General features: G+C 41.8%; 1 protein-coding gene across 5 annotated transcripts in view; it reads left to right on the forward strand.

Annotated features, from left to right (window-relative positions):
- The window catches only part of LOC140465833 (neurabin-2-like), a 222,517-nt gene that overhangs the window by 178,841 nt on the left and 17,910 nt on the right, over positions 1-25,766 (forward strand). For all 5 annotated transcript variants that reach the window (XM_072561666.1, XM_072561662.1, XM_072561663.1 and 2 more), the window contains exons 7-9: positions 4,269-4,424; positions 15,886-15,939; positions 20,902-21,131. In XM_072561666.1, coding sequence (XP_072417767.1) covers positions 4,269-4,424; positions 15,886-15,939; positions 20,902-21,131 — 440 coding nt within the window. The remainder of the gene's footprint in view (positions 1-4,268; positions 4,425-15,885; positions 15,940-20,901; positions 21,132-25,766) is intronic.

The raw sequence follows: 25,766 nt of genomic DNA on the forward strand, positions 1-25,766 counted from the left end.
CAGGTAAGGAAATCAGAACTACATACAGTATAATATTCCAGCCGTTGTCTCACCAAGGCTCCTCAAAATTGCTTCTTTGCTTTTATATTCCCATTTATTTGTAATAAATACCAAAATATCATTTGCTTCTCTAATTATTTGTCTCACGATGTCTCAGGTGTGCAGTTAAAGTATTTCAGTTACTCTAAAAGGACGGTCAATCCAACCTCAAACTGGTACAATGATTAGATTACCTACAGTACGGAAACAGGCCCTTTGGCCCAACAAGTCCACACCACCTCTCCGAAGACTAACCCACCTAGACACATTCCCCTACCCTACATTTACCGTTGATTAATGCACCTAACACTATGGGGCAATTTAGCATGGCCAATCACCTGACTGCACACCTTTGGATTGTAGAAGGAAACCCATGCAGACCCGGAGAGAATGTGCAAAGGCCACGCAGACAGTTGCCTGAGGCAGGAATCAAATCCAGGTCCCTGGCGCTGTGAGGCATCAGTGCTAACCATGGTTGCCACTGTTAGCATAATCTCTCCATTAACCCGTTCTAGAAAACAAAAATGGAAGGGAATGCAGAGCACAGTTTACACTGTTTAGTGGATATATATTTTGGCAAAATTAAGTGTTTCAAATAACCAAAGCAAGAGAAAACCATTCAGCAATTTGTGATATAATCTGATATCATGACTTATCAATAGTCCCGTTATTCCATATATTTCAAATTTAATTCAGAGGTGAGCCAATCTTCATGACATTTTCACCAATATTATGATTTTATATACACAATTAAGTATTCATGTGAATCAAATGTTTCACTTCAGTTCACCTGAATTTCTTGTGAAAAATGAGTCATCCATCATAACAATTGGGATCTTTTGCTGTCACCTAGTGGTAAAATAAGGAGAGTTCATCAGTGTCCATTGAGTTTCAAATGGGAGCAAGTTACTGTTTTGATCAGTAAAGTTCAATAGCTAGACAATGACTCTGTAGACCGGACGCATGTTTCAAAAACAGTACATTGATGCTGGAACCACAATGATCTGGGGTGGTAACCACATTCAGAGGGCGTAGCCTTCACATTTCTGTTGTTGACTTAAAAGCAAATCTGTAATTGATTTCACCATGTTAAAAACGTAGATTTAGCCATGGGAAATCAAGTTGTGTCAACTTAGAGCTGGAATGAGTTACAAGAGATGATGTTTGCAGAATTAAAAAAAGAAAGTGCTGGAACATCAGATCAAATGGCATCTGTTGAGGAAGGAACAGAGTTAAAGTATTAGCTATTGTTTTTACCAATAGTTTACGTAGAATACTTACCTTACATTTACTTTGCGTTTTAAAATAAAACCCTTTCTATTGCCTGGAGTTCAGAGAAATTTAAAATAAACCAGAATGAAAAAGTTTAACTTTTGATAATTACTTTTACAGCTTACAAAAGATACCACTAATTTGGAGATTGTAGTTGGGATGTTTTCTATGTACATTTGGGAGATGTGGAACAGTGTCTGTTAAAAATATTATGACAAATAAATGTCCTATACATTTGGAGTAAAACAATAAGTACTGTTAGAGACAGTGAAGTAAAGAAAGTTATTTTACATTCTATTATTGTTTCAATTACTGTAAACGAAGGAAGGAAATGCAAGTTGATTCTGAATGCAATGGCTTTTCAAGCTTCAATTCAAGTTAAAACAGAGATAGGAGGGATTTAAAGATGGCAGGTAGGACCTGATTTCAGGATTTTTATCCCCATTCCAGTCCTGTTGAATTTGCATTGACTGGAATAATCTGGCGGAAATCTCCTGTGCTTAGCGAACCTGCCCTTGCGTGCAGTATTGTGAGGGTATACCCCCTTGCCCTGACTCTGCAATTTTGATGGAGTCAGTCAGATGTCTACAGGAGACATAGTCACAGCTCCTCAAGGAGTTGCAAATTATGAGAGAACCCTAGTATGAAATCAGGAACATTATGATAGGCAAGATTAAAAGCTGTCACCCAACTTTGCATCCCCATGTTGAACGTGAAAATCCAGTTCAATATTTCCACTTTGAGTGTAGCTGGTGAAGCGTTTCAAACTACCTGATTGTTATCTGGCATTTATCACTTGTTACTAATTTTGGAACATGAATTTCCTTCCAGATAACTATCAGAAGACAGAAGACAGATTTGAGGCCCTAGTAACACACCTTAACTTGCACCAAATACAGCCCCAGCTGATGCTGAACCAAAACACTTGCAACCTTTCTGCCCTCTAATAGAGTTTTCCATTCCTGAATTCTTTCTGTCACTAAGAACAGCTACTTCTACTCTGTTAATCTTCATTCCTTCTCAGCCAGTCTGCTGCTCAGGCATGCTTCAGTTGCTTCCAGTCCTGACTACGTCAAAGCTTTCCTGAATGGCCTCCCATCTGACACCCTCCTCTTAATCATCCAAAACCCACCTGCCTTTATCTTGACTTGCATTAAGTCATTTTCACCCAATGACCCAGCTCTTGGTCTAGAAGTGCCACAGTTTTAACATACCCATGCTCCTATCCACATCCCTGCATGGCCTTGCTTGCCCTGTCCACCCTCTGTAACCTCCTTCAGCTCGGGAACACTCTGCATTCCTCCAATTCTGGCGGTTTGTGCATCAAAGATGTCTTCCCTGCTCCATTGCTGTCTGTGCTTTCAGTCATCTAAACCTTACCCTCTGGAGAATTCCCTTCATAAACATCTCTGCTTCTTCAAAATACTTCCTAATTCTGTTTCTTATGAGTACATTGTTGGTCTCTATCTCAATATCCCATTACGTGGTTAGATATGAAATTTTATCTGATAATAGATCTTTCAATTACCTTAGGATGTAAAGGTGCATTATTCAAGTGTTGTCATTGTATTCCAGACGAAATGGCTTTTCATAATTTGTGACTTTTCCTACACCCTATGTCTGAGATAGGAAGCCACACGATGGTTCTGTCTGTGCCAAAAATAAGTTGCTAAGTAGCTCAAAAATGTCTTGATTAATTTATCACTTTTTTAAAAAAATCAGCTCTTTGGTGAAGCATTCTTTAAATTATATTTATTAGATATTTGGCAGAGGTGGAACAACATAGGCTACTTTGCAGCACCAATTGGGAGACTGATGGCTGTTACAGTTTAAGGCAAGATTTTGTTGTTGTCATGGTCACCTCCTTCAGTTTGTCCAGCTGCATTATGTCAAAATAATTAAATGGCTCTTGGAGAAACTACAATGCTGCCTTTTCGAAAATACTATAAAGACAAATGGGACTGAGGTTGTAAAAAGCTCAGCACTTAAGAAAATGAAATTTATATGCGGTGGCCATCTAATGAAATTTCAAGTAGGGGAAATCTTTCATAGATATTGAATGACTAATGCATGTAAGGTTGCTATTTCAGGCAGTTCCAGTTTAGCCTGGTGGACTAAAATGAATTGTTCTGAAATCTACATTTTGTTTTGATTAATTGTTGAGATCAGATGTAGTAGTTTCCTAAAGGTATATATTTCATGTCAGAATAGGATGGGCTACACGCTTATGACTGAGTGGTCACCTCACTAAAGAGATTCACATATTTTGCATTTGAAAGTGAAACCTGTTCAGCTGTGTAAGGTTGTGCAGGATAAGTATCTGATGCATTAATATGGCCCTTAACAATTGTGCTCATGTTTTTGAAAGTGTCTCTTTCTCTTGTCTTCTCCTTTTCGGCTTGAACAGCGTGTGTGAAACTTTGTGTTGGTGGCAGTTTTGAAAGTCATGCTGCATGTCAATTGTGGAATAGAATAAGTCGCGATAGTCCATCACTGCTGGAGCTGTGACCAGGCCATCCGTTTTCAGTACACTTCAGGGTTAATTGGGGAGAGCTGTTGGAAGCAATTTTCCACTAATTTATTTCCTTTCATTTCTGGTATTTATCACAAATATCCAGTCTTTCATTTCCATGGGTGTGGAGGAAAGGCAGACAGAAATGATTGAAGATACCTGAAAAAAAAGTGTGTCCCATGGACAGAAAGAGTCTAAATCATCTAATTATATACTCTTGCTTTGTTCTCATGTTGTTTCATTTCCCATTATCAAGTGCATTTATCTTGAGTAGCATTGAGTTAGAGCTAATGTATGCCTTAGACAATACTTCACGTCTGACAGACAGAAGCAGTTTGACATTAATATCCGTTTCTCAGTAATTATCCCCTAGTTCTCTTTTGAATGACTTTGTGGATTTGGGGAGAGAAAACACTGCTTATAATCTGCCTAATGTCACCATCAGACTGGAGAATATGCGACGGATGAAGAGGAGGAAGAGATGAGCCCTATGTTCGTTAACAATGACATGGCAATTGAAGTTTTTGATCTAGCAGAGAATGAAGATATGCTTTCACCGGTGGAGATGGATCCTGAAAAGCTGGTGCATAAGTTCAAGGAGGTACGAGATTTATTATAGCCATTCTGCCACATCTTAAAAGCATTATTATTATCATCATTTTTTCCCTTCCTCCTCCCTCCCTGCCACTTCTTTGTGTCTCCACACAGATTCCCTTCAGTTGAAGCCATTCAGTAGCCAGCTTCACAGGGATTAGAAGAGCAGTCTAGAATTGTTGGCTGTCCAGTTTCTCATCCCTTGGAGAAATGTTTGACCTCTACACGGTGGCACAAGTGTGGCACATTTGAGTTCAAGAATCCACTGTAGCTGGAAACCATATAGAAACAGGAAATGCTGTCAGTGTGCAGCAAGTTTGGAAATCTCTTGAGGCGTAGTTGGATGGATTCTTGACTAACAAAGGGATTCAACGGTCATAGGTTGATGGGTCAGCAAGGGGCGGGAAGGCGATTAAGCAAAGATCTGAAGTTCAGGCCACAATCAAATGAGTCATGCTCTTATTGAATGACAGAACAGGTTGAGGGGGCCAAATGGCCTGTTCTTGTGCCTACACTGTACACTACTCTGCTTCAGAGAGAGAGAAACAGAATTAACTTTTCAGGTTGCTGACCTTTCACCTGAGTTGGAAAAAGTTAGAGATTCAAATGTTTACCAAGAGGTTGGATGGATGGTACAAGACTAATGTAAGGTCTGCAATAGGGTGGAATGTGGGATATTGAATGATAGAAGGGTTAATCATTTTATGGTAAAGGAAGTAATGTTGGGGTGAGAAAAGAAACAGAGAAAGGAAAAATACATACCTAGAGCCATTGGTTGAAACATGCAAAGACAAGTAACGAAGATCGGGTTGTGTTGCAAAATTGTTACACGCTGTATTGAGCTTGGATGGCTGATTAGTGCCAACAGTTGCCGTTTCTCAATCTTGCACTGAGTTTCACTGGAGCAGTGAAAATGGGCAAGGTCAGAGATGTCAGCATGAAAGCAACTTGGCAAATTAAAATGCCATACTACTGGAAACTCTGCGTCATGTCTGTGAAATAAATGGAAGTATTCTGTGAAATGGTCACCCAATCCGCATTTAATCTCCATAGCATTAAGGAATATGTACTGAAGCCCAGCAAAAGGAAAATGAAAGCAAATTTGGGACCTTGGACTGTGAGGAATGAGAATGTAACAGGACAGGTGTTCCATCTTCTGCTTGCCTGAGAAGGTTCTGTTTAAAAAAAAGGGTTCAGGGGTGATTAGAGAACCTTTTTCAATTGATATAGGAGTTAGGATGACATGTTGGGGTTGTACATCACATTGGTGAGGCCTTTTCTAGAGTACTTTGTGCAGTTCTGGTTGCCCTGTTGTGGAAGGATATTATTAAACTGGAGAGGGTTCAAAAAATATTTACCAGGATGTTAGTGGAAATGGAAAGTTTGAGTATAAAAATTGACTGGATAGGCTGGAATTTTATTAACTGGAGCGTAGGTGGTTGAGGGATGACCTTACAGAGGTTTATAAAATCATGAGGAGCATAGATAAGGTGAAGAGCAAGGGTCCTTTCCATAAGATGGGGGAGTTCAAAACTAGGGGGCATACTTTTAAGGTGAAGAAGAAAGATTTAAAAGGGACTTGAGGGGCAACTTTTTCACCCAGAGGCTGGTTTGTATGTGGAATGAACTGCCAGAGGAAGTGGTGAATGCAGATACAGTTGCAACATTCAAAAGACATTGGACTGGTACATGAATAGGAAAGGCATGGAAGGATATGGGCCAAATGCAGAAATGTTGGACCAGTTTATATTGAGAACATGGTCAATGTGACTGGTTGAACCGAAGGGTCTGTTTCCATGCTATATGACTCAATGTTAGTGTTCTAGTACATGACGCCATAAGGAATTTGTAAGATGGTCGATCACATGATGTCATGATATTACTAACTTCTGGTAATGCTATTCAATAGCAATGCCTTCGCTCAGAACTCTACCACCATTATCCTGGGAGTTATCATTGACCAGAAACAATAGCAGCAGTGTACCCAGGCAAAATGCACTGCAGCCTCCTTCAAAAACAACTTCCAAAATCCATGACCTCTAAATGAAATGAAGAATGAAGAAGTTGCATAGGGGTACCACCACCTGCAAACTCCCCTTTGAGCCACAGATCTTCCTGATTGGAACAACATCATCATTCCTTCACTTTCTCTGGATCAGAATCTTATACCTTCCTTCCTAACAGCACGGTGGGTGAATCACACCACAGAAATTGCATAGCTGTAGAAGAGTGCTCGCTACCACTTTCTCAAAGGCAATTAGGGAAGGGCAATAAATGCTAGATTTATCAGCATGCATATATGATTAGATTAGGTAGATTTGATTCCCTAGAGTATGGAACAGGCCCTTCAGCCCAACAAGTCCACACCAACTCTCCGAAGAATAACCCATCCAGGCCCATTCCCTTACCCTACATTTACCCCTGACTAATGCACCTAACACTATGGGCAATTTAGCATGGCCAATTCACCTAACCAGCACATCTTTGGATTGTGGGAGGAAGCCAGAGTACCTGGAGGAAGCCCACACAGACACAGGGAAAATGTGCAAACTTCACACAGACAGTCACCTGAGGGTGGACTCGAACCCAGGTCCCTGGCGCTGTGAGGCAGCAGTGCTAACCACTGAGCCACCATGCCGCCCCTTCTTAGGAACAAATAAACCAAACGTACATTGAATTTTAACTGAGGCGAGAAGAGTGCATCATTGCTCTGATCTCACTACTTCATGACTTAAAATAGAAAGACTTCTTTCCTGCAGCCAGTGTGCAAATTGAATACTTGTTTATATATCAGATCTTAAACAATAATATCTATGAACCATATTTCTTAATAAACACAAACATGTACTTATTATCAAAACAAAATTTATTCAGTGAAGATGCAGTAATTAGTTAGTATACACAGTCAATAATATAGAAGTATAAATGCTTATCCCTCTAAACTTGTCAAAACCATACACACAGCTTTGGGAAAGAGAAAAAAGTCAACAGATTTCTGTGCAGAAAATGGTTTTCTGAAAAACAAATGGATTATACTTGAAAAGTCGTGGTTAGCTCAGTTGCCTCATTTGCAATGCAGAGTCATGCCAGCAGTACTTGCAGGTTAAACACACCACCAATCATGTCTGTTGAATGAGAGAGCAGCCATATAATCCTCTGACAACTTTTTACTTTTATCTAAAAGGAAAAGTATAGAATCTGGAGTCTATTGCATTGATGTTCGAACATGTATGGTCCAGTCACTAATCACGTAGTATTTTCTCTGAAATCTGATAGGCATAGCTTGATCAGGAAATGCAACAGTGAGGTGTTCTTTCAACCATTCTTTCAAACGAACATATAGTTGTAACCCTGAACTCAACAAGAAGGCTTTTCTTTTCAAATATCAGGAGTTTCCTCAAAATCTGAATTAAATCCATTACCCACAATTCTTCAAGTCCTCCAAGCAATAGTAAATAAAAAGTGCCTTTGTAAGAATTCTCACAATTGGCAGATAGATCCATTGTATGAAGGAACTGGTCTTTGGTAATGGGTCAGAGAATTCATTCAACAAATAGCTGACCTGAACTAGGCTTCTGATTTTAGTGAGGTAAAAACAATGACTGCAGATCCTGGAAACCAGATTCTGGATTAGTGGTGCTGGAAGAGCACAGCAGTTCAGGCAGCATCCAACGAGCAGCGAAATCGATGTTTCGGGCAAAAGCCCTTCATCAGGAGTAAAGGCAGTGAGCCTGAAGCGTGGAGATATAAGCTAGAGGAGGGTGGGGGTAGGGAGAAAGTAGCATAGAGTACAATGGGTGAGTGGGGGAGGGGATGAAGGTGATAGGTCAGGGATGAAAGGGTGGAGTGGATAGGTGGAAAAGGAGATAGGCAGGTAGGACAAGTCCGAACAAGTCATGGGGACAGTGCTGAGCTGGAAGTTTAGAGCTAGGGTGAGGTGGGGGAAGAGGAAATGAGGAAACTATTGAAGTCCACATTGATGCCCTGGGATTGAAGTGTTCCGAGGCGGAAGATGAGGCGTTCTTCCTTCAGGCGTCTGGTGGTGAGGGAGCGGCAGTGAAGGAGGCCCAGGACCTCCATGTCCTCGGCAGAGTGGGAGGGGGAGTTGAAATGTTGGGCCACGGGGTGGTGTGGTTGATTGGTGCGGGTGTCCCGGAGATGTTCCCTAAAGTGCTCTGCTATGAGGCGTCCAGTCTCCCCAATGTAGAGGAGACCGCATCGGGAGCAACGGATACAATAAATGATATTAGTGGATGTGCAAGTAAAACTTTGATGCATGTGGAAGGCTCCTTTAGGGCCTTGGATGGAGGTGAGGGAGGAGGTGTGGCCGCAGGTTTTACAGTTCCTACGGTGGCAGGGGAAAGTGCCAGGATGGGAGGGTGGGTTGTAGGGGGTCGTGGACCTGACCAGGTAGTCACGGAGGGAACGGTCTTTGTGGAAGGCGGAAAGGGGTGGGGAGGGAAATATATCCCTGGTGGTAGGGTCTGTTTGGAGGTGGCGGAAATGTCGGATGATTTGGTTTATGCGAAGGTTGGTAGGGTGGAAGGTGAGCACCAGGGGCGTTTTGTCCTTGTTACCGTTGGAGGGGTGGGGTCTGAGGGCGGAGGTGCGGGATGTAGACGAGATGCGTTGGAGGGCATCTTTAACCATGTGGGAAGGGAAATTGCGGTCTCTAAAGAAGGAGGCCACCTGGTGTGTCCTGTGGTGGAACTGGTCCTCCTGGGAGCAGATCCGGCAGAGGCGGAGGAATTGGGAATACGGGATGTCATTTTTGCAAGAGGTAGGGTGGGAAGAGGTGTAATCCAGGTAGCTGTGGGAGTCGGTGGGTTTGTAAAAAATGTCAGTGTCAAGTCGGTCGTCATTAATGGAGATGGAGAGGTCCAGGAAGGGGAAGGAGGTGTCAGAGATGGTCCAGGTAAATTTAAGGTCAGGGTGGAATGTGTTGGTGAAGTTGATGAATTGCTCAATCTCCTCGCGGGAGCACGAGGTGGCACCAATGCAGTCATCAATGTAGCGGAGGAAGAGGTGGGGAGTGGTGCAGGTGTAATTACAGAAGATCAACTGCTCTACGTAGCCAACAAAGAGACAGACATAGCTGGGGCCCATACGTGTGCCCATGGCTACCCCTTTGGTCTGGAGGAAGTGGGAGGATTTAAAAGAGAAATTGTTATGGGTGAGGACCAGTTCGGCCAAACGAATGAAAGTGTCAGTGGAAGGGTACTGTTGGGGACGTCTGGAGAGGAAAAAACGGAGGGCTTGGAAGCCCTGGTCATGGCGGATGGAGATGTAGAGGGATTGGATGTCCATGGTGAAGATGAGGCATTGGGGGCCCGGGAAACGGAAGTCTTGGAGGAGGTGGAGGGCATGGGTGGTGTCTCGAACATATGTGGGGAGTTCCTGGACTAGGGGGGATAGGACAGTGTTGAGTTAGGTAGAGATGAGTTCAGTGGGGCAGGAGCATGCTGAGACAATGGGTCAGCCAGGGTGGTCAGGCTTGTGGATCTTGGGAAGGAGGTAGAACCGGGCAGTGCGGGGTTCCCGGACTATGAGGTTGGAAGCTGTGGGTGGGAGATCTCCTGAGGTGATGAGGTTCTGTATGGTCTGGGAGATGATGGTTTGGTGATGGGGGGTGGGGTCATGGTCGAGGGGGCAGTAGGAAGAAGTGTCCTCGAGTTGACGTTTAGCTTCAGCGGTGTAGAGGTCAGTACACCGGACTACCACTGCGCCCCCTTTAACCGCTGGCTTGATGGTGAGGTTGGGACTGGAGCAGAGGGATTGGAGGGCTGCGCGTTGTGAGGGTGAGATGTTGGAGTGCAGGAGGGAGGTAGACAGGTTGAGGCGGTTAATGTCCCGGCGGCAGTTGGAAATGAAGAGGTTGAGGGCAGGTAATAGGCCAGCGCGGGGTGTCCAGGTGGATGCAGTGTGTTGGAGGTGGGCAAAGGGGTCCTCGGAAGGTGGGCGGGAGTCCTGATTGTGAAAGTAAGCTCGGAGGCAGAGGCGACAGAAGAATTATTCGACGTCACGGCGTGTATTAAATTCATTGATGCGTGGGCGGAGGGGGATGAAAGTGAGTCCTTTGCTGAGGACTGATCGTTTGTCCTCAGTGAGGGGGAGGTCTGGGGGGATGGTGAAAACTCGGCAGGGCTGGGAGCTGGGATCTGGTGTGGGTGTAGAGCTGAGAGTGGGGGTGGAACCTGTAACTGGAGTGGGTGTGATGATGGGTGGAATGGGGGTGGAGTCATGAGCAGGGGTAGTGTTCCCCTCGGGGTTCTGGGGGGTGGGGATAGTGACGGTGGGGTCTGTGGGGGGCATTTCAGCAGAATGTAGGTGAGTGGCTCTGGTGGGGGCGGAAGTGGTGGTGACCACGGCAGTAGAGGTGGCGGAAGTCACTGAGCATGTGGCATCAGCGATGATGTGAAGTGCGGAAGTGATGTCACGTGTGATGCATGAGGAATTGTGAGGGGTGTAAGTGATTGTGTGAGCGGCCATGATGGGGTGGAAGTGACATCATCAATCAGCATGGGGGTGGGAGCTGCATCAGCCGCATGGCTAATGGCGGAATAGATTCCGAGGCCAGGGGAATCTTCTGGAATGTTTGAGGAGCGCTGGTTATGGAGGTGGGTGGATAAAAGTTTGTTGTACTTACAGTTTTTGATGTTTGAGATGGAATTGAAATACTGTTTGTTGAGAGGATGAATTCTCCTGAGGATGTAGTACAGAGTGGGTCCTTTGCAATTCTGAGAGAGTGTGGCCCTCAGCTGAGGCAGGGCTGACTTTAGAGAGGTTAGGTGCCGGCGCATTGCTGCAAGCGTGGAGCGGAGGATCTTGAAGGAGAACTGTTGCTGGTGTTTTTAATCTGTAGTATGTACTGTTTGTCCTGTTCGGGTCTGAACTCTGCTGGTTTAAAGGTGGTCCGGAGTCTTTGTGGGATGAGTTGGTTACGGAGGCAGGCACTGAGGAAGCAAATGTGGCTGAGGTAGCGAGTTTGTTTCACGACATGGTTGAAGAGCTTAGTGTCTCTCATTAATGGAGTAGAAAATTGGCTAGAGCTACAAATTTTAGTAACCTCTGTTGGACACAGATATAGATATTTTCTAATTAGACTGTTGAGAATGTTATTGTCTACCTCTGGATCAGGTGGGATTTGGCCCTGAGGGAAGGACATGTAGACTGAGGCAATAATTAAACTCACCTTTGATACATACTAAGTTTATGAAGTCTGGCAGTATATAAAATCACAAGGGGTGAAAGAGAATGGAGAAGTGAATGATCAAGAGAAAAATCCACACTTGTTTTTGCAGGGAGAACGCTGTACCACAGACAGGTATGTGGCCTTTTGTCTGGTAGCAAGTCCTAAGGTATCATACAAGAAGCTGGAAAAGTAGCTAAACAGTCTTTATCAGCTGTACAAATCAAATGCCCATACTAGTTATCAAATAATAGACAATTTGGTTGTGGAAGTATTCATAATGGATAATGCTGGAATCTGGTTTAACAGTGACGCGTTCATAGCTGAGTAACTTGTGAATCTAAAGCTATTTTGTTGAAAGATTCATTCTTGTGCTGCATTGCTGGAATGAGCACTACTATTGCCCAGAGAAAGTGATGGTTAACCATTTCTTTGAAGCATTCCAGACTGTGTAGTGATAGAGTTCCCATAATGCCGCTGGGTGGGCAATTCCACCATCATGACCATTGCTGATTGAGGAACAATGTTATATGTCCATTGGTGTGTGACTTGGATAGAATTTAGACATGCTGATGTTTCCATGACCCTACTGCTTTTGACTTTCGGTTTGGTAGAAATTATGGTTTTTGAAGGTGTTGCCAAAGAAATCTTGACGAATTGCTGCAGGGCATCTAATCTATTCAGCCAGAGTGAAAGGGTTTGATGTTATATTTGGATGAGGATTCAGTCAAGTAGAATGCTTTCACCTTAATAGTGTCAAGCCTTTGGAATGCCTTTAGTGTTCCTCCATCCTCTTGAGTGGAGAGTATTTCATTGCACACATGACTTGTGCCTAATATGTTGAAGTGAAGTTTTGAGGAGTTACGAAGTTAGACACTCTGCAGAATACTCAGATCTGATCTGCGGTCATATCCATCTAAGTCGTCCAGTTGACTTTCAGTGGTGACATATGGGATGTTAATGGTGGAGCATAGTGATGCTAATGCTATTGAATGCCATGGGGAGATATCAGGTTCTCCTGTTGGAACTCTTGCTGTAACCTGCAGGGGCTGTATGATCAGCAACATCAATATGAAAATTCAGCAGGATGTCTGCAACTGTTTTTTGCATCCATCCATTTTCTGCCACAAAATTTGTTGATTGTGGATAGCATCTACAAGGTTTGATGCAAATGTGTTCTTAATTTTCCTTTATGTCCTCTTGATGTACATTATTGGAGTTGGCTGCAGAATTGGTCCAATGCTTCCCTAACCAGTACAGGTGCAGAAACAGCTTGAATAAAATGTGGAGGACAACTCACTATGTTGCAGGGGAATCTTGGGTCTAGTTTGGGTCTTGCTTTGACATCTGCAATGAATCCGCTGCAGAGTTCTTGCATCGTTTTTGCTATATGTACAAACACAAGGAAGTGAATGCTACCTTGCTGGGAAACAGTAGCATCCTGTGTTCTCATTTGTGACTTGTCACTAGTACAGTGCACTAGCTGAGCATGACCACTGGTCTGCAGAATAGCAAATCTCATGATGCTAATGAGCCCTGTGTACCTTCCGAAGGTATGTTGGCCTTCTTCGCAAGGCAATTTGAAAGCAGGAGTGGTGATGGTTTCCTGCAATTGTTTTAGAGCCTTCGTGAGACTGCACCTACCATACTGCCTACAGTCTTGATCTGCTTAGCTAAGGAACAGTGCACTTGCTATAAAGGAAATGCAACAGAGATCCACCAAATAAGCCTTGGGTTGGCGGGATTGTATTTTGAGGAAACTGAGACTGTATTCTCTGTAGTTTCAAAGAATGAAAGGTGATGTCCATAGAACTTACAAGTTTCTTCCAGGGCCTGACAAGGTAGCTGTGGATAGGCTAAGTCTCGAACAAAGGGACAACATCTCAGATTAAGGGACAGTCCATTTCATATTGTGGTGAGGAGGTATTTTGTCACTCAGGTGATGGTGAATTTTTGGAATTCTCAACTCAAGAAGGCTGTGGGAGCTCAATCAATGAGCATGTTCAAGACGAGAATTCATGCTTTTCTGGAGAGTATTAACATCAAGGGATATGGAGGTAATGGAGTATAAAAAAAAGTACAAGTAGATAATCAGTCATGCCCATTCTATTTCCTATGTTCCCAGCTGGATCCTTTGAGCCAGAAAAGACGCCCACTCCATTGTGGCGCTCTGAATTTCTGGGATTATTGAGAGCATCCATGGAAGAGGCATTATCTGCCCTTAACTCCGCTATTAAGAAATAATGTCTTTGGGGCTCCCAGTGATATTACTGTACTCTATAGGGTTGCTAATCCAGTCTTAAATGTACTTACTGCTAAAAACTTTTCCAACTGAAATAATAATCACAGTTAAAATAAAGATAACATTACACTGATGATCTGATACACGGCAGGCATCTTTTTGACATCAGAATCTTTAATCTTTAGCTAACGAAGCTTATCAGCCATGATTGATTTTGCAGTTCTCTTGTTATAACTTGCTCTAGTATTTTATGGACTACACAATAATTTCAAAAAAAAAGTTGAGAATTACATGGGAACAATTAGCCCCTCAAGCCTGTTACATGATTTAATGAGTCATAACTGATCCTGATACCTGCATTGGCCATGTCATAACATGTCTTTGCTTACTAAAGATCTGTGGGATCTCACATTTAAAATTAGCAATTGATGTGGCATCAGTTACCTTTTGCAGAAAATAATTCACAGCTTCTATCACTCCTTGTAATCATGTCCTGCATTGTTAGATAGTGGTTAATAATTATAAAATTTTACAATGTGGAATGGGGTTGTTTGTCCAGTTGTGTCTTTATTAGTGTTTAGAAAAGCTACCCTATCAATCCCACTCCTCCTAACCTTTACCCATCACTCAAAAAATATTTCATTTTCAACTGTACACCCAATATCTTTCTGAAAGAGATGTACTGTGATGCCCCCTGCATTTGTAGAAAAACTTTTTAAAATGCAGGTTCTTGTTTCTTGACCAAAACCAGTTGCAATCTTTTAAATCTTGCAGCAGCATTCCATTACTCATGTCTTGTAAAACAACTCAAAATCTAAGGCAGCTGGACACCTGCAAGTTGTAACGTGATAACTACCGCACTATCTGGTAAATTCAGTTTAGGTCTTGTGGATCTGAATTGGGGTCTTCCCACACTCTCACCTGAGAATAATGAATAAATTGTCAGAACTGTAAACAATAAAGACATTCACAGATTGGGAGTCTAATGCCCCTTTCAGGACATGCTCAAGATAATGAGCTAAACATAACCCAGCCACTCTACCTGCCCCAGATCAAGGTAACTGAATCTATATGGGATCAAAGTAGTGGCCCTGAAAGAAGCAATCTGAATAATTATTTCAAAGACAACATTTCATTGGAAATGGCAGCTGGAAGTAATTTGAGTGCTGCTGTCAATTCCATGATTCTCAGAAGACCAGTCCCAGCTCTTCTCCATTCCCCCTTTCCTTTTCCACATCACCTTCTCCTCCTGATTGCCTCCCACTCCTCCAGACTAACTTCCTAGGATCTTGGACCACAAATTATTCTCCCAATCACCTCCCATCTCAATTGCCTCTCCTCCCCTGATCACCCCTTCATTCCTAGGATCCACCTTTGCAAGCTACATGGAGTTCCTAAAGCGTCTAAAGCTCTTAGATTAGATGCCCTACAGTATGGAAACAGGCCCTTCAGCTGAAAAAGCCCACACCGACCCTCCGCCCTACATTTACCCCTGACTAATGTACCTAACACTATGGGCAATTCACCCAGCCTGCACATCTCTGGATTGTAGGAGTAAACCAGAGCACCAGGAGGAAACCCACGCAGAATGTGCAAACTCCACACAGACAGTTGCCCGAGGCTGGAATTGAACCTGGGTTCCTGTTGCTGTGAGGCAGCAGTGCTAACCACTGAGCCACCGTGCCACCCCAGGTCTAATTGAAGTGGGGTTCAAGGCTCAATATTAAATGTATCTTGGCTACAGTCGCTGCTGAAATCATTCCTTACCTAATCTACTCCAGCCTTCCAGTCCAAATCATCACCTTCCCCACCACCTCCCAACAATCACCTACAGTCCAAAATATTATTTGATTTTGCAATGTTGACAACTTCTTGTATTGATTGGAAGGCAGTGCACTTTTTGGTCCTAGTATTTTAACAGTTTTGGTTTTAAGTGATTTGGCAAATTGTATTATCTGAAATCAAAAAGACAAATGAATAAACATAAAAATCCAACATGTGCTATCAATAATAATATGGTTTGTTTTTAATCATCAGCTTCAAATAAAGCACGCTGTAACAGAAGCGGAGATTCAGCAGCTGAAAAGAAAGGTACGTTTTCTGTTTCCCGGTGACATTGATATTTGCAAGAAGATGTTACATTATTTGTCAGTCATTTTTGTTGTTGAAGAAATGGCTAACATGTAAAAATGCATGTTGCAATTGATGAGCTTTATTGAGCTTTTCTGAAATCTATGTGGTATGCACTCTCACCAGAAGGTTATTTAAAAAGTGTTTAATTTCATGAACTGCATCAAAATGGAAGAGGTCTGTGATTGTGGATGTTGTCATTGTTAATTTAAAGATTTAAATATTGTCAGATTTTAATATATTTCAAATACACTAGAATTTCAGATCTACAATCTGTTTAAAACTATAGCTCACCTCAACATGAGTCGACTACAGTAATTGAAAAGTATAGGTCAAAATTATCCGTTGTTTTAATCAGGACAGTGACATTGCTGTGAATCAGACATTTATTTGTGAGATATTTGAATGCATTGATTATCTGTCCTCGCTGTGGCAATATCTAACACAACCTTAAAGTTCAGACATGATCTCCTGTTTTTCAGGCCTTGTCTAAATTGGCCTGCTAAACCATGACATTAAATGTCTGAGTTTCCTGGGCAGCTATGAGTGAGAGCTGTCTGGAGAGGCCTGCACAATTTAGTCAGTGCTACGACTGTGTTGGCAGAATGGCCTATCTGACCCATCTTGACAGAATGGTCTCTGTTTTCATAAAGCCTTGAGACAGGTTGGAGCAGGACATAATGTACAAGACTGTTCAGCGACAGACTCCCCAGGGCATCCCATTTGACCTGACATATTCCCATTGCTCTTCTTCAGTATGTTAGATCATTAAAGTTGGCATTTCAACCCTCTGCCGCAAAGTGAGGATACCATCCCAGCTACAGTGACCTAGGACCTGTGTGGTTCCATCTCACTGTGCCAGCTATTGTACATACATCTGGTGACTTGCCACATGAACACTCCCTCCACACCACCTGGCTTCTAATTTACGTATGATGTTGTACATGGTGCTTGTAAAGTTGCATTCATTGGCATTACATCTTCAGGACAGCTAGGTGGTCCGGCTTGGGGAAATTCTTGGTCAGCTATGTGATGTAAAGAAAATTGGAGACTCCACTGAAACAATTTATACTTCCATACTACACAATGTATGTAAATGTGTATGTTGCCAGAGCTTTCTGGTCCACTTGGGGTCATTGAATCCAGCTGGATGGCTGGGTTGAATCAGATTGGTGCCCTCAGGGCAAGATTTGATCCTTGTCCTGTCTGATTTGGATTCAGGACCTACCTCCTCACCCGACTTATGCTGGAGGTCACGGTGCAGTGGTTTGGACCTGCTTTTTGGTAGCGAGAGTGCAGAAGGAGACTACGGAAGTTAGCTTTTGTTGAAAGGAAACACAGAGGAAAAGGTAGCTGCTAGAAGCAGCTACTTAGCAAGTCTATAGAGGAAGATAGGCGTTCAACGGGAAAAAACAGACCAAGCTGCAGAGAAGTTCATCCTCATTTTAGTTTGTAATTGAATTCCTGGCCAGGCTCCACAGTTGCATTCAAAACATGAATGACATTTTAAATATTTACTATTGTGTAGTTAGACCTTCAGACAACTCTACTTTAGATTGCACCCCACTGCTGATGCACAATTGAGTAGGTCAGAGACCCATCTTATTTACTCAATACAGTTGTCCTTGGAACTTGAGACAGGGTGCCTAGCATTGGGTATTGATGAACAGAAATTCTTCATCATTGCATATATACTGGCAAAGCTGGACTCCAGTAAATTTCAATTTCACAGACCTTTTTTGTACCTCTATCATTAGTTTCCTCCATGTATTCATCTGTTTCTTTCCCTCCATGCAGCTTGTCTTTATTAAACAGAATTCTGGATCTCTGAGATATTAAGTAGAACCAGGAAAAACATGCAGCCAAAGAAAAACATCAAGTTTGCATTAAATTCTGCTTGCAACTTCTTGGCTGGTTCCATGATGCCTTAATGTCTAACTTGATTCACTGAAATATATTTCTTGTAATATGAGGCAGAAATTCCCCTTCTTTCTGACATAGTTGTATGACTGTGTATAAATTTGTGTATAGATTTCATTATTTCTGAATACCGGAAATGCAGAGCCTTCTATTTGGTATATAGCCATCTCTCTTGTCAAACTGCAATAATTAGCTCACTGCTTTTTTTTTAACAATATATGTTATTCCTGCCAAAGTATAGTGAAGCCCACTTAAACGCAGATCTGATAAAACCCATTATTCGGAATTACATCATATTCCAATATGCAAATACTCGTCTGCTTGCTATTTGTAATGCTTTATCCACATGTTTCTGTAATTGAATCACTCTTGCATGCAGCTGAAAAGATTAGAATAAAATATAACATGTTTCCAATCTGTTTGGATGTAAATGAACAGTGACACTAGCATCTCTTGCTTGTGTCCCTGCAATAGGTTAGGAAGCACTGACAGGCTAATTGTATTCCAGGAGTCACATAGGGCTCTGTGATTTGTATATTTGCTTCCTTCAAAGATGAACTCGTGTGGATAATGTCAGTAATACTCCTGAAAGGCGGGTTTGTGAAGGATGGATCCAAAGCTGGTGTTTACTTGGGATGTATTGATTCACAAATGTTGAATATTGCGATTTTCAACAAAACATATATATCTCCTGATACCACTCAGCTTATGTAGCAGTCTCCCTTTATATTGGTTCATTTAAACATCCAATCAATACTCTCCATCTACATCTTAGACTCTTGTGATGCAGTAGTAATGTCCCTATCTCTGAGCCAGGAGGCCTGGGTTCAAATCCCACCTACTTCAGTGGTGTATAGTAGTATCTCTGCAGAGGTTGATCAGAAAATTTCAGCAATTGACAGAGAAATACCATTTGACATGCAGCTGAACATGCAGTACGTGTAATTTGTTGTGTAGAATCTTCTCAGGTGCTTACAGCACATTGACCCACCAATGGAATCAATTGGCAGTAAATCACAGGTGCAGAATTATGGAATTGTGTAGAAGGAGTCATTGTGTCAGCACAGGCTCTCTGAATGACCATAACGACATAGTGCCATTCTCTCACCCTTTCCTGCAACCTACACATTAATTCTGTGCAAATAATCTTCAAATGCCCTCGAGAATATATCAGTTGAAGCTACTGCCACAGCTCTTTCAGGCAGTGCCTTTCAGACCTGAATCACTTAACATGTGAAAAAAAAAATTCCCCCATCCCACTTACTTCTTTTGCAAATCACTTTTAAGTCTGTGATCCCTCATTCCAAAACCTTTCTCTGAGTGGAAACCACTTTCTCCCAATTCACTCTTGAGTCCACATAATTTTGAAAACATTATCAAATCCCCTCTTAGCCTTCTCCTTTTCCAAAGAGAAGAGTCCTAACCTCTTCAATCTGTACTTATAACTGAAGTTACTCATCCCTGGAACAATTCTTGCAAACTGTTTTGTAAGATGTACAAGTTCCCTCTGCACTCACATCCTTCCTAAAGTGTGGTGCCCAAAACTGTACACAGTACTGCAGCTAAGGTCTCACTAGTGTCTACTACAGGTTCTACATTACTGCCTTACAGTTGTATTTTATGACACGATTAATAATGCATGAGGGACTATTTATTTTATTAGCTGCACCCTTTGTGTATCTTGCCGTCAATTACTGATGTACATAAACATCCAACTCTCTCTGCTCCTGCACATTTTAGAGTCGTAACCTCAATTTTATATTGTCTCCATGTTTTTTTCAGCCAAAATGTATCACTTCAAACTTCTCTGCATTGAATTTCATCTGCTACCTATCTGCCCCTCCACCAACCTGTAAGCATCCTTTTGAAATTCTACACTGTCCTCTTCATAGTTTACGTTTCCAAGCTTTATATTGTTTGCACATTTTGGCATTGTCCCCTGCACTTCAAGAATCTAGATCATTAATATATATCAGGAAAAGCAAGAGTCTGGGAAGTTCCACTACAAACCTACCACTAATCTGAAAAATACCCATCAACCATTATTTTTTACTTCCTACCACTCAGCCAGTTTTGTATCCATGCTGATACTGTACTTTTTACTCCATGACCCCTCACACATCCAACAGTTTGTTGCATTGAGCACCTTTCAGAGGTCCATGTAACACCATTCAGTAAAATTGCAAAGCTGAACACCTCAAGTCACAGGTAAGCAGATTTGGCCATTGTCTGCACATTCTCTGCAGCTCACTGTAATCTCTCTGTGGCATCCATCATCTGTCATGCCAAGATTGAACCCTCTTTCAGCTGTCCTCCACCTTGACATCTGAAGGGGATTTGTGTAACTTTTCTGTTCTGATCAAATGGCTGAAATACTGACATTTTGTTTCTGGACATTACTTCTAAAGTTCCTTTTTAGCTTTTACAATTACGAGCACTTCTTCATTTATCTGATGGCCTATCTGGAATCTTTAGCATCCGTTCTGTATTCCAACATAAAATTACCGAGCATGTTCAATATAACTTTCATCAGTTAGGTCTCCTTAGAACCCTCTTAGTCTGAATGTTTTTTCAATTTGGGATTTTCATATCATTAACACTACATTCCACACCTCGTCGGGTGTGTTGAATGTGCCCCATGAGCTGCTTTTACCTTATTACTAAATGCATTAATGTCTAGTTTGTTTTCTAATAAAACCTTTAATCTGCTTATTTTATAGAAGTCAATGGCTTTGTCAAAATAGCTCAATTAAAAAAATTGCTTGTGAACATGTTAATAAGCATTCCAAACTTAGTATACAGTGGAAGTAAATTCTATATTGATTCTTCCATTTGTTAATCTGATGTATCTCATTTTTTATTAGAACTAACGATTAGAAAACAGTCTTTACAGTATGTTTCCTTTTGAATGGGAAAGTAGCTTTCTCTGGTGGTTACCATCCTTCATGACGCTTCTGACTAAACCAATGTCTATCTTCCTGTTTTCTTCTCATGTCCATTCAGCTTCATTCAACAGAACAGGAAAAAATGCGTTGGCGAATGGAGAAGGCCCAGCTGGAGCAGAGTGTTGAGGAAAACAAGGAACGTATGGAGAAGCTCGAGAGTTACTGGATGGAGGCCCAAACACTCTGTCAAGCTGTGGACGAACATCTGAAAGAGACCCAGGCTCAATACCAGGCCCTAGAGAGAAAGTACAGCAAAGCAAAACGCTTGATCAAGGAGTACCAGCAGAAGTAAGCAACGTCCCACTCCTGTATAATTACACTAATGGAGATTTTCATTTTCACCAACTGGCTGTTGATTGAATGGACTGGGTCCCTGCCTTTGATTAACGTTCTGATAAATGGACTGAAAATCACATTATTCAACAGATGAGTGACTGAAACCACCACCTTGCTGTCCAGGTGGTGAAGATGAAAAATTCAACCCCGATTAATCTGATATGGAGAGTGCTTGTATTTATCAAAAAAATAAGGATTGGTTTTGGTACCCAAAGAAGATAATAAATCATGGTTAAAATATTCCACTTTTTAAAGCATATGCAGGAAAATGCTTTGTGCTTTCCAAGAGCTCCCATGCTTTACAAATCACTATCAGTGCTTCTAAGCGGTTCCTAAACTGCTCGCCATACAACTAATGTGCTGAAGCCCACAAAAGTTGGCTGATCTTTCACAGCAGCTAATGTTTGCTCTCCTGTTCACTTGGTTTATCAGTTGCCACAAATGACAAAAATCTTGAGACGTCAGTCATTTTCAAACTGATTAGATTACATTATTTAATAGGCCTCAATTGGAACGATGAGCAGAGGCTTAAATCCTTATTCTTATACATGGGGAATGGCTATTACATGATCGAGAAGAAATGCAAATTGTGAAAATTTTAAAGAAAGAACAGGAAAGGATGGAAATACACAGCAATGTCTGGTGATGAAAGATCAGTTCTATTACAACTGGACATCTGAGGGTACCGTTGTCAATATTTTGATCATTGACACCATTTGGATGCTAAAAACATTGTTTGGGATTAGCCTCTTTATGAGTACATATACAATGTGCTGATTCTGCACTCTTTGGGTAAGGAGTTTAGTTTAGTTTGATAGTTCCTTGGAAAATCATGTGATGAACATACTCATGAAAACATCTTGGCATTATAGCAGATAGGCACACTTACACATGAGAGGCATTATTATAAGCAGATAAATACTAAACATGATAACATCATATCTTTATGTTCACTAATTTAGCAAAGTTCATTTATGAGAAAGTTAAAAATCACACCTGATGAAGAGGCAGTGCCTCGAAAGCTAGTGCTTCCAAATAAACCTGTTGGCCTCTAACCTTGTCCACACCAGTCCAACACCGGCACCTCCAAATCATTTATGAGGAGAGAAACATAATTTGTGCATGAATATCATGCATTAATCTGTTAATATTCCCAAGGATAACTTCCAGACTATGACCTGCACCTATGGCAGAGAATATATAAATTTGGGGCAGATGTAGGTCGTTTTGCTCTTGAAGGCTGCTCTGCTATTCAGTAACATCATGGTTGAACTGTTCGTGTTTCAAATTCCATGTTCCCATCAATTTTTGATTGTCCTGCCTAACAAGAACTAATCCACCTCCTCCATAAAACAAATCCAATTACTCCACCTCCATCCCATAAGTCCAAAGTCTCACAACCCTATGAGAGTCATAGAGCTGTACAACATGGAAACAGATCCTTCAATCCAACTCGTCCATATCGACCAGGTATCCTAAATTAATCTAGTCCCATTTTCTAGCATTTGGCCTATATCTCCTTAAACCCTTCCTACTCATATACCCATCCAGATGCCTTTTAAATGTTGTCATTGTACCAGCTTGAACCACTTCCTCTGGCAGCGCATTCCATACACGCACTACCCTCTGTGTGAAAAAGCTGCTCCTTAGGTCCCTTTTAAATCTTTCCCTCTCACCTTAAACCTATGCCCTTTAGCTTTGGACTTCACTATCTTGGGAAAGGACCTTGGCTATTCATCATATCCATGTCCCTCATGATTTTATAAACCTCTGGAAGGTCACCCCTCAATCTGCAATGCTCCAAGAAAAATAGCCCCAGCCTCTCTCCCTATAATTCAAACCCTCCGACCCAACCCTGGCAACGTCCTTATAAATCTTTTCTGAACCCTTTTAATTTTCACAACATCCTTCCTGTAGCAAGGAGACCAGAATTGCACGCAATTTTCCATAAGTGGCCTAATCAATGTCCTGTACTGTAGCAACATGACCTCCGAACTCCTATACTCAAGGCACTGACCAATAAAGGCAAACATACCAAACATCATCTTCACTGTCCTATCCACTTTCAAGGAACTATGAACCTGCACTCCAAGGTCTTTCTGTTCAGCAGCACTCCCCCAGGACTTTACCATTAAGTGTAAATGTCCTACCCTGATTTGCCTTTCCAAAATGCAGAGCCACACATTTGTCTAGATTAAACTCAAACTGCCACTTCTCAGCCCATTGGCCCATCTGATCAAGATCCCGTTGTACTCATTTTATTGTCTTCACAATGTAGTTTTCTACCTTTCGAATTATCTGTAAATTTAGTATTCAGATTTTCATGACTTTGAGAAAATATCTCGTCAGAAAAATACTGTGGTCCAAACTAAATCACGCAATCTCACTCATTTCTTTATTTGCATTCTGCTTGCCCTCTGAAAGTGGACTAATAGACACCTGAGTGAGAGGTCAGTTATAAATCAGTAAAATGGTTCCCTTGATAAGCAGCATGTGAATGAACAGAATATCACATTTAGAGAAGTTGAACCTTCTTTGAACAATGCAACAAACTCTCTACACTTGCAGTCAATCTTGTTCGCCTTTCCAGACACTGAGACAGAACCAGGCAGTTCACAAGCTTGGCATCCAATGTGAGCCCAAACTGAATTTCCGAACTTTGTTGTCTCTATCAGAAAGTCTCTGTATTTTCTCTTCAGTGGTATTGCCAGATGCTGAGCTTACCTCAAAACATAGTGACATTAATGTTAATTCATTGGAATGCCTTTACTTATTTGTTCCTACCATGGAATAGCTGCCTTTAATGGCATTTCAGCTGGTCAATTCTGAGAAATAGAGCTGTGGGAGGGGCTGAGGTTGAGTGTGCCACCTCCTGCCTGGCAGGAAAATAATGCAGTCTGTAGAAATTTGGATGTAGACGAAGAGCTCACTTTTTAAGGGAACAGCCATCAGCTCAATATGTTCTGACCTGTAAAAGTGGGGTTGAATTAAAAGGGGTCAATTGTTTAACATGAATTATTTGGCAATTTGACACAAATTCATTGTGGGACCTTCAGATGGTTGTCCACAACACTATAAGTTAGTTCTGTCATTGAGAGTTTTGCATCCCTTACGTGGAAACCTTTGCTATTTTTACATTAATTGAATGAGTAGAATATTCTTGGTGTAAGTCAGTTACAATTGATGTGACATTCTGATAGTGATCCTTAGGGTAATCTGTTATTTGATGACATTTCCAAGTCTTATCAGGATCAGGAAATTGACTCCATATTTTACCTGTTACCACTCAAGCCTCTAGTGGGATATTGAATTCTCTATGTAGATGCTCATAAAGTCCAAAGCTATTAGGAATAGGAATAGCAGTTGGATTTTCTACTTATTTCTGACTCATATCAATTTAGACAATACAATGGGCTAGTATTTTTATATCGTGTCAAATATCTAAGGCAAGTTAATGATTGACCATGTATGTGATGAAGAGTATCGACAGGGAAAGAATCCAACTAAGTATATGGAATCCTGTATCTTTCAACCGGATTTCAATTGAATTTGGTCAAAATTCTCTTCCCATCATTGCTCCCCTGGTAGTTCTATGTAAAGACTAGTTTGCAACTGAATATGCAACAAGACCTGAGTGATCTCATACATGACGTGCAGATGCAGCAGGTGAGGTGATTTCATAGTGAGATGGTTTGAGTAGAGAAGTAGGGATGTCTTATTGCAACTATACAGAGCCTTAGTGAGACTGCTTCTGGAATATTGAGTGTAGGTTTGGTTTGCATTCTGAGGAATCATGTTCATGCTACAGAGGGAGTGCATCGTAGGTTTACGAGCCTAGTCCCTGGGATGGGAGGACACATAGAGTCATAGAGATGTACAGCATGGAAACAGACCCTTTGGTTCAACCCATCCATGCTGATCAGATATCCCAACCCAATCTAGTCCCACCTGCCAGCACCCAGCCCATATCCCTCCAAACCCTTCCTATTCATATACCCATCCAAATGCCTCTTAAATGTTACAATTGTACCAGCCTCCACCACTTCTACTGGCAGCTTATTCCATACACGTACCACCCTCTGCATGAAAAAGTTGACCCTAGGTCTCTTTTATATCTTTCCCCTCTCACCCTAAATCTATGCCCTCTAGTTCTGGACTCCCCAACCGCAGGGAAAATACTTCGCCTATTTATCCTATCCATGCCCCTTATAATTTTGTAAACCTCTATAAGGTCACCCCTTAGCCTCTGACGCTACATGTATGAGGAGAGGTTGCATCATTTGGGATTGTATTCACTGGAGCTCCGAGGAATGAGGGTGCATTTCATAGAAACCTATAAAATTCTAGTGACTCGATAGTGTAAACACAGGAATGATGTTCTCAATGATGGGGGAGGTCAGAACCAGGGATCACAGTCTAAGATATGGTCTCAGGCTGAGGTGAGGAGAAAGTTCATCAAGAGAGTAGTGAGTGTGGAATTTGCTACCCTCGAAAGTAGAGAGTGTGGAATTTGCTTACTATAGAAAGCCAACAAGATCAAACATTGAATGATTTCAAGAAGGATTTGGATATAGCACTTGGAGCTAA

This window comes from Chiloscyllium punctatum, chromosome 42 (genome assembly GCF_047496795.1).
Source record: "Chiloscyllium punctatum isolate Juve2018m chromosome 42, sChiPun1.3, whole genome shotgun sequence".
Taxonomy (NCBI): Eukaryota; Metazoa; Chordata; class Chondrichthyes; order Orectolobiformes; family Hemiscylliidae; genus Chiloscyllium; species Chiloscyllium punctatum.